General features: G+C 42.8%; 1 protein-coding gene across 4 annotated transcripts in view; it reads left to right on the top strand.

Moving 5' to 3' along the window:
- Positions 1-13107, top strand: part of PRR14L (proline rich 14 like) — a 28846-nt gene that overhangs the window by 2405 nt on the left and 13334 nt on the right. For 3 of the 4 annotated variants that reach the window (XM_075831614.1, XM_075831622.1, XM_075831630.1), the window contains exons 3-6: positions 5945-6029; positions 7468-11557; positions 11893-11970; positions 12096-12603. In XM_075831614.1, the coding sequence (XP_075687729.1) occupies positions 5945-6029; positions 7468-11557; positions 11893-11970; positions 12096-12603 (4761 nt within the window). The remainder of the gene's footprint in view (positions 1-5944; positions 6030-7467; positions 11558-11892; positions 11971-12095; positions 12604-13107) is intronic. The other variant, XM_075831637.1, reaches the window with a different exon arrangement.

Here is a 13107-nt window from a genome sequence, read left to right as displayed (position 1 = left end):
TTAACATAACATCACTTAAGTAGTGCAAAATTTCTTCAAGTACTTTATGGCATGTATACAACATCTTTGGTTATACCATCACCTATTTCTCCCTCCAACTGAACTACCCCCCTCCCTTGCAGTACTCCCTCTCTTCCCTGATTTTTCCACCACTCCTCCTCCGTGTCTCTTTCATAGTAAACCGATATTTCACCAGATCTTAAACATGTATATGTGTCATCCCCCCTCCAAATCTGATCTAGTGATCCGCATTGCCATAGGCTTGTACCCATTTACCCCATTGTTTCTCGTATTTCTGAATTGTCCCTCTTTTCAGATATATCCGCTGTTCCAGTGATACCGTGTGGTTAACATACCCAACCAGTTCAGCTATCTCCGGGGGATCCGCCTGCAGCCAATATTTTGCGATTAGTTTCCTAGCATGATACAAAATCTTTTTAATAGACATTAGCTCCATTCCATCCCCTCCTTCCTCCCCAATGCAGCCCAGTAAGAATATTTTAGGTTCTATTGGGAAATCTCTCCCATATACTTTAGACACCACACTTTTAACTTCCTTCCAATAGCCTTCTAGCAGCGGGCAGCTCCAAAACATATGCTTTATGTCCGCCCCATCAAACATACACCTGGGACATTCCTTAGTTGATCTAATGCGCATTTGCCATAGCACCTTAGGCGTCCTATACACCCTGTGTAATAGAAAAAGTTGTGACCTCCTGTGCGTTACACTAATAGAGAGTTGTTTAGATGATCCCAGTATCTCCTCCCAGTCTTCATCCCCTATGGGTCCTACATCCTCTTCCCATTTACGTCTGATTTCCACCAACGGGTCTCCCAGAAAACAAGAGAGTAGCGTATTATATAGCACCGAGATAATCCCTTTAGTGTCTTTTGCCCCTAGTACCTGCTCCATCCCTCCCATGGTGGAACAGCTCAAATCCACCAGTCTCTCTTGAGCCTGCGCCGCATGCCTTAATTGAAGATATTGGTAGAACAGTCGGTGTGAGAGTCCAAACTCCTCCTGTATTCGAGCAAAGGGCTTAAGAACACCTCCCTCATACAGCTGGTACACATATCTAATCCCCGCCTGTTCCCAGTCTTGAAATCCTTCCAGCATATTAAATTCCCATAGGTATGGATTGCCCCATAAAGGCATATAGTTGGAGCATCCCGTGGCCCCCAATAATTTCTTACTTTCCCACCAAACTCTATGTATTAATAGTAAAGTCGGCTTTCCTCTTGCCTCCCTCCTTAATTTATGAGATTCCATGGCCTCTAATACATCCGTTCTCTGACCCAGATAATACACCAGTTTCCCACTAGAATCCCACTCCTCCCTATTCTTCCAGCCCTTAAAGTGTTGTAATTGGGCCGCTAGATAATATATCCATGCATTCGGAATAGCTAACCCTCCCTGTTCCACTGGTAGTTGTAGTTTATCCAGTTTTATCCTGGGGATCCCCCTTTTCCACACCAAGTCCCTAAACAAGTTGTGGATTCTTCTGAACCAGTATTTAGGCAACCACACTGGGGCATTGTGCACCACATAAAGAATCTGGGGCATCAGAATCATTTTGATGAGATTTGCTCGACCCAGTGCTGACAGTGGTAGCCCGAGCCATATTTTGGTCTTATCCGTGAGTTTGTTCAACAATGGTATCACATTTAGTTCAATAAAGTCCTGCACCCTCGCCGATATCATGATTCCCAGATACTTAAATTTCTGTACGCACGGTACCTCAATTCCTCCAATCACCAACGGCGTATCTACTGGCTGGAGTGGCAACAACACCGACTTATTCCAATTAATTTTTAGTCCTGAAAATCTACCGAAGCGCTCCAATACATTCATTATTACTGGCAATGAGTAATTTATTTCCCCCAAGAACATCAAAATATCGTCCGCATATAATGCTATGCGCTCCTCCAGCTCCCCACAACGAAACCCTTCTATCCCTGGATGCTGTCTTACCATATTGGCTAGGGGTTCAATTGCCAACGCAAATAGTAGTGGCGAAAGTGGGCATCCCTGTCGCGTCCCCCTCCCCAGTCTGAAGGAATCTGACATCCTTCCATTTGCTCTTATCCTAGCTACCGGCTCTTTATATAATAATTGTATCCATTTTATAAATTTCTTTCCAAAGCCAATCCGTTCCAAGACAGCCCACAGATACCCCCACTCCACACTATCAAACGCCTTGGCGGCATCTAAAGACAGCACTGCTCTACACCGTGCATCCGGAGCATCTGTCTGCAGATTCAGGAAAAGTCTACGTAGATTAACTGCCGTAGAGCGCGATGGCATGAATCCCGACTGATCCGTCCCCACAATTTTAGTCACTACTCGCGACAGCCTATTAGCCAGTACTTTCGCTAAAATTTTAATGTCCGTGGTTAATAGAGATATCGGTCTGTATGAGTCAGGTTGTTTCCGATCTTTCCCTTCCTTGGGGATTACGACTATAACAGCTTCATACATTGTCTGCGGTAAACGCCCCCTGGTGAAACTATCCTGGAACACTTCCAATAACTCCGGCAGAACCGTCTCCCCATATGTTTTATACAATTCAGTTGGTATACCATCTATCCCTGGAGCCTTTTCGTTTGCCATAGAAGTTAACGCTTCCTGTATTTCCTCTAGCGTAATTGGCTCTTCCAATCCCTCTCTCTCCTCCTCCCCCAGGGTAACCCATGTCATTTCTGCCAGATATTCTGACAGCAGATCCTCCGAGTAGTCCACCTTAGTACAATACAGTTCCTTGTAAAATGATGTTAACACCTCTAATATATCCCCTGTTTCTCCAACCAGAGTCCCATGCACTGTCTGCAGCTGATGAATGAACGCACTTTCCCGCATCGGCCGTGCCATATTTGCTAACAGTCTGCCCGCCATTTCACCCTCCTCATAGTATTTTTGTTTTAAGAATAGTCTTTTATTAGCCGCTTGCTCCAGCTGATGTTCCCTAAGCAATTTCTGAGCAACCTTCCATTGGGCTAGTGTTTCCGCAGTGTTATTAGTAACGTGCCTCTCCTCTGTTACTGTGACCCTATCTGTCAAATGTTGACCCATTTGTCGCGACTTAGTTTTAATGAGCGAGATCTCCCGTATATACACTCCCCTTATAGTCGCCTTCATAGCATCCCATAAAATATCCATAGGGACCGTACCTTTATTAAATTCAAAGTATTCTTGCAGACTCATATTTATTATCTCCTCTCCCACTAACCGTATCCAGAACGGATTTAACCTCCAGTGCATTCTCAACCCCCCCATCTCTGAGCTTGTTCGGAGCTTAAGTAACATTGGGGAGTGATCAGACAGTGCTCGTGGTAAGTATTCCACCCCTTCCACACATTCCATCCCCATTCCATTATTAAACATTAGATCTATTCGTGATAATGATCCATATGTAGATGATACACACGAATATTGCGTAGCAGAGGGCCATTTTGCCCGCCAAATATCTGTAAACCCAGCCTCCATCATGTACTTTCCGAATCTCGTCAGGCCAATATCTCCCACCCCTCCCCCTTTTGGAAATTTATCCCACCCTTTATTCATTATGTTGTTGAAGTCTCCCATCAATATAGTCGGTATCATAGGCCACCCAGCCAGTTTCTCCAGCACCTCTCTCATCGGACCCACAGAGTACGGGGGAGGCACATATAACACCACAATTATACATTCCCAGTTAAACAATTTACAGTGCACCCCAACATATCTACCTGCCCTATCTTTAAAGGAATCTATACAGCTAAAAGGCACATCCCTATGAACCAGGAGGCTAACCCCCCTTGAGTATGTAGAATGAAAGGAGTGAAAACTATGTCTAATCCAAACCCTATGCGCTTGCTGCACCGTGTCAGTAGTAAGATGAGTTTCCTGCAAACCCATCACTCCAGCAGACTGTCCTTTCAGGTATTCAAAGATAGCTCGCCTTTTTGTTACCTCTCCCATACCTCTCACATTCCAGGACAGAAGATTTACCCTACCCCCCATCTGAATCTTTTTTGCATTTGACAGTGGCTATTTCCATTACTCCCAATGACAATCAGAGCGTACTGCGTTTCAAACTCCCTTTCCCTCCCAAACATCCCCCCTCCCCCCACCCCCTCCCACTCAACTTTCCATAAACCTACCCTCCTCAGAGGGCCTGGGCTGATGAAGAAAACTCCACCACTATGACCATACAGCTTCTCTTTCACATTATAGAAATCCATCTGTTTCTACAATTTAACCTCCAAAACCAAGAACCTCCCGCCACCTTCTCCTCAATAAACAAGTAACATTTTTATGACTCCTACATTCAATTCTGCCTTTAGACTGACAGCATCTTTCCTCTCCTCCCGCCAACAATGAGATATAGACATCATCTTAACAAAAATCAACATATAAATGCAGAAAATAATGCCTTATATTCTTGCGCAAGTCCTCTTCCTTCCACCATAGCAGAGTCCCGACTTCACCCATCCATTTGTTGATCACGCCGCCGCTTCCTCCGGATCATGTCGTAGTCGAGCCTCGTGACTATCCAACCACCGTAACGCATCTTTCGGATTTTCAAAGAATTGTACGGATCCTAATGCCGCCACTCGGAGCTTAGCCGGATACAACATGGAGTACTGAACTCGAAGATTCCTCAGTCGTCTTTTAATGTCCAGGAATTGCATCCTCCGTTTCTGTATCTCCGCAGAGAAATCCGGATAGAACGACACTTTCACCCCGTTCACTCTTATATCTTGCCTTTCTCGGGCCTGTCGAAGAATCAGATCTCTGTCCTTATAATGAAGCAATTTCACTAGCACCGGTCTCGGTGGCCTCCCAGGTGGGCCCGGTCGTGTGGGCACTCTATGAGCTCTTTCCACCGCAAACAGTGGGGTCAGCGATTCCTTGCCAAAAACCTCCAGTAGCCATTTTTCAAAGAAAGCATCTGGATTGGACCCCTCAACTTTTTCAGGGATGCCCACCATCCTGACGTTATTTCGACGCAAGCGGTTCTCCAGGTCATCGGTTTTTGCTAAAAGATACGTAACATCCACCGCCACAGCATTCACGTCTCTTCTCATAGGCAGCATACTGTCTTCTATTTCGCTGACTCGACCCTCCACCGCTGTCGTGCGTTCCGACACTTTCTGAAGATCATGCCGTATTATGGACAAATCTTCCTTAATTGCCCCCACCTGGCAGGTAAGTTTAGCTAGCGTGCTATTGCTCAGGCTTACCGCCGAAAAAACATCTGCCAGCGTTGGGCCCGGTTTGTCCAGGGTCTGTACACCTCGATCCAATCCTCCTCCTAAGTCATCTGCAACAGTCTCCCCATTCTCTTCCTCCTCTGCCTCCATTTGCGCTCGCAGCGGTTCAAATCTAGATCCAGAACGGCCAGCCTGCTCCTTCCCTCCATCCGCCATCCTTTCCCTCTTATCACTGTTCACAGGGGTTTTTCTGGCAAAGCGTTCCAGCCGCGATGCCGCCGCCCCTCTCACATCCCTGTTCCCTGCATATGAGCACATGTCAGCGCCATCTTGCGCCCCCAGCTCACCGTCCTCTGCCGTCCTGGATCTCCTGGATCGGGTCATCACAGCCTCCGATGCGTCCAGAATTTTGTCTCCCTGATCACCACGATTTCCCCTCTCTCCTCAGGTATGTCTCCGGTAGGAGAACTGAGTCTTTAGGATGGTTCTGTAGGATATCGGCAGCGGGAGCTCCGGTTTATGCTTCCTTTCACATGCGCTGCTAAGCCACTGCATATGCACTTTTTGATATCAGCACGGGGACTTTAAGATGTGCAACTCAAGACTTGCTGATAACTTGTTTATACTCTAACCTGTGGTGTTTTGTTATTTTAATGTGTATGTATTCCTAATTTAGGGAGCATTAGTTCATAATGTTTTCATCTATCTGAATTGATTGCTTGAATGATGGTTATACTGTCCTTGTTTTAAGGGTGAGTCTTCAAATCTTCGGATCAGAGAGGACTTCTTTGAGATCACAATCGCACGTGACCTTACAAACCAGCTACCAATGAAAGGTACAGGGTTCATGGCATTCAACCTTTTTAATTAGATTAGTCTTAGTATAAATTAAGGGGAACAGATCTTAGTGTGACTGTAATGTGAAAGTGGCACTTAAAATAAGGGCATTTGAAATATTCCAACAAAGGGTTAAAGCAGGCAGTGCACAGAACTGGATTTCTGGGGCGCTGTATAGTCCGTCTGATATAGACGTGCAGGTGGCGCATGGGGTGGAGAGCGCTGTCAATCAGCAGCTCTCCTAGTTCTAGCCGGTTAGAGCGCCCCTTTCAGAAAAACTGCCGGTCAGTTGTTGTGCGCCCTTGGTGGGTTAACCCTTTTAAATATATCAAATCGTTTCTATTGATTAAAACGTCACTGGGTCATGACTGTTTCGCTTGAAAAACTTGACGATCCTTTAATGGACAGCTCTACCATTATCCAAGGCTAAGTCATAAATCACTAAGACTCTCTTCACACTGCCTTGTTTGCTGGTCCGTCGGGCTTTTCGGTATCTGACAGCAAGAATAGCGCACTCTACAGCGAAATGATTGCCGCTATAAATACCAGAACCACGACGGAAACCTGGCAGGCCTCCTTACAAGTCAATGGGATCAGTCGATATCTTATTCTGTTTTGTTTCTATAGCGTATTATTAATAAAACCGTATGGTCTCAATACATGTATGTGTGCCCAGTACCCATGCCAGGTAGTCTCTTCACTCTGCCTTTTGTTTTTTTAAGACTTCAAATATGCATTCCCATTTCAGTACCAAGTAGTACAGTTCAGCACCATGCACACGCTATGGAAGAAATGTTGCTGGTAGAAGCTGACCGCTTATGCCTTTGACCGTATAAAGCATTGGTTGCATTTCATGGCATCCTTTGTGGTCGTTTAAAAAAAAAATCTAATATTCTATGGGCAAGTTGGGAGAGTAAGGGTGTGAATAACCATTGGATGTTGGTCTTTTATTTAGACCTTGTTCATTATATTTTTCTCTGAACTGTATTACTACAGGGCTGCTGGTTCTGTACAAAATTCTATATGTCATCGTAAGGAATGCCATGGTGCCGGGAGCTGACATATTCAATTTTTTCAGCACGCTATAAACTGAAATGCACCTTTAGTGGATTTGAAACAGAGACAATCTGTTTTATCAGTTAATCTCTAGGTAAATGAGGTGCACCTATCTCTTAGAAAGGAAGGCGTTTTTTTATACAATGAGTTAAACTACTATTCTGTTATTATCCAGGAACATTATATTCTAGTTATGTGCAGCTGGACTGTATTGTTCTATCTTGTATCCAAATCCGGCATCATGCCAGGCGACACAGAAGCAGGTGGTGTAAGAATGGTAGGAGGTTCTGTTGAACACCTTGGGGAGAAGTAGAATAAGATGTTGTGATCACTTGTCTTGTTTCTATATCATTGTAGCTATTTTTCTTTTGGATCTTGCAGATAATACTTTGAGTAATCCTGTATCCAAGATGAATGATAACGCTGCAGGTAGGGAAGTGATGGGCACTGGGGCAGTTTTACAATCAGAGCAGAGTGAGAGAATGGGTAATCTGCCAAATGACCCCAACAAAGTTGAGTCCTTATTTTTAGCAGCCATAAAGCCCCAGACATTAATAGAGGAGTCGACTGAAGAATTTCTTCATGGTGAATGTACTATGTCAATGTCATCAAGTTACCAATGCACAGCTTATAACACCAGAGATGGTGATTCTGTGAAGTGCCTTGAAGCTGAACACTTGCCATGTCTTCAGAGTACATCGACCCAGAGAACTATTGACCCTGTTGATTTTCCAGTCCCTGCCAGTCTTCAGGAAACATCTGTTTGCAAAGATCCGGGGTTTTCCTGCATAAATGAAGTCGGTACAGCATCTTGCTTTTTGCAAAGACTGGATCCAAATACATGTGATGATATAAATGCACCTAAAGAAAATAGCTTGCAGCGTAGCGTGCCAAGAGATACGGACTTGAATATGAGTGTAGAGTCTATTCCGCAAGAATTTGAGACCACTGTAGTTGAAAAACAAAAGAATACAATCTCCACCGCAAATCTTACCAAAACTGATTCTGTCGAGACGGCTAGCACAAGACTCCAAGACGTTCAGTCTGACACCTCCAAGGTTGATTTGCTGTTGTGTGATAAATCTATGCTTGAAAATTCTAATACATCATCAGAGAACTTCGAAGATGATCCGTCTTTCAAACCAAATCTTCCACCTTGCATTGAAAATTTGACTGGTGCCAAAGCACTTGACACTGAAGAATGTTCTTTTTCCTCAAACATGAGTGATTGTAACACCTCTCTGAGTGACGACGCACCTGATTGTCAGACAAAATATACATGTGCCAATAATTTGGAAGACCGCTCCGATCCAAGTCCACACAATGTATTGTTTTCAGCTCCACCGTCAGGCACATTTGGGGAGTCTTCACGTGCGAACTCCTCCATCGGCTCTTCAGATTGCGTTAAAACATCTTATATTGACTTTAACTCTGATACTACAGGTTCGGGGCTAGATGGTGAAATTAAGGAACAGTTATTTAGGTCTGGAGCTCCATTGAATGACAAAAATGTTAGGATTACAGAGCATGATATAAATTCCCGTCTGTCTATGGAGACAGAAGAAAAGCAATGCACCATCCCACAGAAGTTACATCAATCAGAAGGAACCGGGAAACTTGTTTTCATACAGTTACAGGGGCTTTGTGACAAGGTGCCAGCGCTAGCAAAGGATTCAATCACATCCCTTAAAGTTGTTGAAGAGTCTCCCTGTTTGGTTGACACAGATGAAGATTCAAGTGGTGGAATCTATGATTCAGATTCTGTTATTCATGATGTTACCAATTGTGATGGGACTGTGAATTCTTCTCACATGCAGTCAAATTTGGCAGCAACTATTAAAGAAGCAGTCCTAACCTCCGATTACTTGAAAGTTCCTTGTCCGACAGTTGGCTACTTTACTGATGAAACACCGTCGTATGCTCTTGTACCTTATATAGATATTTGGGGTTCTTTCTCAAATCCTGAAGTAAATTCACTGTTGTCCTCGAAGGAGCCCAAAAATATTATCAGCCAAAAAGTTGAATCCCCAGAACTGAAGAAAGATGAAGATGAATTTAAAGGCAGTGATCAAGAAGGTCACCTCTTAAATGAACCACCTAAATTTGCTATGAAAGATCGCTGTATTCTGAAAGCACTCAAGAACCCACAGGAAGTCGATTTGAGCCACTGTGGTGGTAAATATAAAGTAGATGAGACCGTTCTAGATTCTTCCAGCAAAATGGACACATTATTGGCACAAGAGGTCAAGTTTAATGTCTCAGCCGTTTCCTTTCCTGAGTGCCATAGTATTAAAATGCATGACCACAGAATATCGAAGGTTCCCTCCACCATTAACCAACCAGAACGCATTTGTTATTTTAATTCTGGTGCTGTATGTGATTCTTCGGTACCGCTAGATGTGTCTAATATGTCTGTATTACCTCAATTAGTTGATATCAGAAGTGGAGGTGACACACTTCAGAGCCAACATACAAATGTGTGCTTCCTAAAAGAATATACACCCCGTTTGTCTGTGTCTAATAAGCATCTTGGTGACTGTTCTGCTTTATTATTACCCACTTCTTCACCAGCCTGTGCTGTAGCCCTGACTGACTTCAAGAATAGAGAGGAAAGCCGCAGTGAAGTTTGTTTAGGCAACTTACACTTACATGTTACTAACAATGCGGATCCATCAGTGCAAATACTGGATGATACAAGTAAATCTTTTACCCTAAAGCAAGATACAAGACACATTACCACTCTTGAGTCTTTTAATAATCCGTGTATGCAGACCTCGGCAACAGAAGTTAATGGTCCACAACAAAGTATGCAGCCAGATGTTCTAGATGAAAATACAGGCCCATTTATGATGCCTATGGATCGTTTTTTGACACATGAGAGAGAGCCCTCCCCAGGGAAAGCAGTTGCCGCAATTCAAAGTAAAGCCACACGAGTGAAGTCCCAGAGAAATGTGCTTCGTTCCGAAATTAAAATTCATGAGAAGTCGCTAAAAAATTACCAGTTACTAAAAGAAAGACCTAGACAATCTGCGGGTTGCCACCAAGAGATGTTGAGTGGTACAACTGTAAACAGGGAGAAGTATAATCTAAGACCTGCCCCTCAAAGCCTTAATTGTTCTACATCGCAGGAAGCAAAAAGACCAAAGATTTCTAATGGAAAGGATGTCGTTCCTGGCAATTCTGGACTGTTGAACTGTGTTGAAGAGTTTTCTCAGAAGTCAAAAAGCCACCATCTCGCCCAATCTAGACAAGCTTGCAAAAGAAAGGAACCTCCATGTGCCATCGGAAATAGCTCAAGCTCCTCTTTGGGTACTGGCATCTCTATAAAAAGACAGCCCAATAGGAAATGTAAAGGTTTTCCTGCCCGAGAAAACTTGCCCACAAACATCGAGACTCAGACCTGCGAGAGTTTACCAGTTTTGGAAATGCACATGTCCCATGATATAAGTGTTGAATATAAACCCCTGCCATCAAAATATGTAGATTTAAATCGGACTTCAATGCCTACTTTTTCCAAAATGTCTCGGGGAAGAAGTGTTTCTCAAAAGTCCACACATTTGCTGATACTAAACAAATTATCTAGAATTGCTAATAGACTGACTGCTCCATCCAAAGATTCCTGTACATCCAAAACTTTCTCCAGCAACTTGAAAGTTATTCCCTTTTGTGGTGTGAAAATTCAGGCGAGAAAATTGCTGAGCGTCTTTACATGTGTTAATATGAGCATGGACTCCCAGCCAGGACAAATCTGGCAAGAAAATGTGTGCCTTCCATCGAGTAGAGACCGCCTTGTTTCTCAGTCTATGAATCTTTATCCTACATCTTTCCCTAAAACTTGCTCAAGAAATCTAGGTGATCCTTTTTCTTTAAACTCTTGTGGTAATCTAACATTCCCCGTCTCTTTTCATGTAAACCTAGATCCTATCTGCCTGTCAGACTTTCTCAAATGTAATCCCCCAGACTATATTTTAAGAAGCCCTCCGACTACTGCTCAATCGTCAGAAATTTCTGAATGGACGCTATCACTTTTCCTATCCTCTCACGTGCCAACAGACCCTGAGAATGTCCACCTCCTCACACAGTGGAACCCACAGTTTAGGTCTTTGTGGGGTTCAGAGTCCAGCCACACAAGAAGGTCTGTCAGAAAGTCTGGATGCTCGATGCTTGGCCTTCACACAGTACTTGCACTATCATCACCTGGATGTTACAGGTTGTGGACTAGGAGAAGGAATCTGGGAAGCCGCATTCCCACCGTCCAAAAACTTTCCGTGGCACAATTTGCACATGGACTTAAGGGATCACCACCACAGTTTTCAAGAGAGAACGAACAATTTTCCTCATTGGCATTTTCTCTGGGTCGTGTTCTTTCCACTTGGAGTCGTCATGGCTTATCTGCCTTCTCATCTGATTGCGCCAACACACGTCCAAACTGCAGTGTTTGGCTGCCATGCCAGAGCCGAAAAGTCATCAGGTAAACTTCTGTTTTTATTTTACAGATTTTCATCTCCTAGGGATAAATGTAAAATGTGTATTTATTCTCTAGGTTGTTTTCGCTGTACTTACGTAGCTGGTCTTGAAGCATGCCACCCAACGGTTGACTGACTGTGTTCTATTAAAACTAAAGGATTTCTATTTGTGGCTTTGTAAATATTTTCTTGGGGAACGTTGACATTCACTAGGCTAGTTTGTTGTTCACTTTCAACATTTGGTGTTTAATAATTGGTAAGATAAATGTAGGTCTTTATGTTAAAATAAACTCCCATGTTTCCCACATTTTGATTTTTGTTTTCTTTGCTCTCTGGATAGTTTATGTGGAAGTCCAAAACCATTGGTTTGTGTTCCTCAACTGCCTCTGGACATTATTCCTCAGTTTAATTCCTACAAGTAGGTTAAAACATACTATTCCCTTATGCCGCAAAACCATTTAATCATTATAGCAATTAAATAACACTTTTTTTATTTTTTTTATTTATTCTTTTGTCCTCTGTGTTTTTGTTTTGTTTTTTCAGTTTATTTCAGAATCTTAATCTTCCCTTGAAACAGAGGATTTGTCATCAAAAAGATCTGGGGCTTCCATTTTATTTGTCCACTCAACAAAAGGATGATCCAAGACCTCTGTGTTGGTTGTCCTCTCCGTACAAGAAGGATGTAGAATTGTCAAGCTGTTCCTTCAAACAGGAAGATGGCCCTAGGCATTCCTTCATTTTCTCTACTGTGAAAGAGTATAATTCAAATCTGCTATTCGACCCCTTAACTCGGCAAAAGAGTAATCCAGAACATCCACTTTGTTTGTCTTCTCTGCAACATGACCTAAAGCCTGTAATTAATATCTCTTTGAAAAAAGATCAAAACCCTACAATTTGCTTAGACTCCCGGTGTGATGTGTCAATTCAGAAAGATGTTGCTCTGGATCTTCATTGCCCTGTAACACCACCGAAGGGCCAGGCATGTCCTTTTGAACAGAGAGAGAATATCCTAATTCCTTGCAAACAAAGTCAAAATAAGGAGGGAGACCAGGTAAGTGGTAGAAATAAAACACTTAAATGAAGTCCAAAGCATTTCAAAAAGTGTCATTGGACCATTCTAAAATCATATGCTAAATATATTCTGCACTGTGATTTATGAAATTCTTACGGTAACTTACACTACAGCTGTACTTCATTGTTTATACATATCTATTTTATCTGCTAATGATTATTCTTAAGGAGAATTTTTGTCCAACCTTCTTAAAATGCAGGATTTATAAGCGGATTGGTCGATCGTGTGACATCGCAGATTCTGCTAATCTAGACGGAATTAGATTGCTCAAAACTCTCAATTTAATCCAAGTCTTTAGACTCATTCAAGTCGAACTGTTAGACTTATTCACTTTAAAATGAAATTGAATGACAAGTGGCAAAAAAAGTTAAATCTGAATTACCTGAATGCCAACAGTTCAATATTTCATAAACTGATAAGGAATGGTCACCAATTTTTGACATGCATTCATCAAGGCATTTACTAGTCTAAAACTTATTTATT

Source organism: Rhinoderma darwinii, chromosome 1, assembly GCF_050947455.1.
Source record: "Rhinoderma darwinii isolate aRhiDar2 chromosome 1, aRhiDar2.hap1, whole genome shotgun sequence".
NCBI lineage: Eukaryota > Metazoa > Chordata > Amphibia > Anura > Rhinodermatidae > Rhinoderma > Rhinoderma darwinii.
The sequence above is the reverse complement of the archived record's forward strand: the minus strand, read 5'-3'. Positions and strand labels throughout refer to the sequence as shown.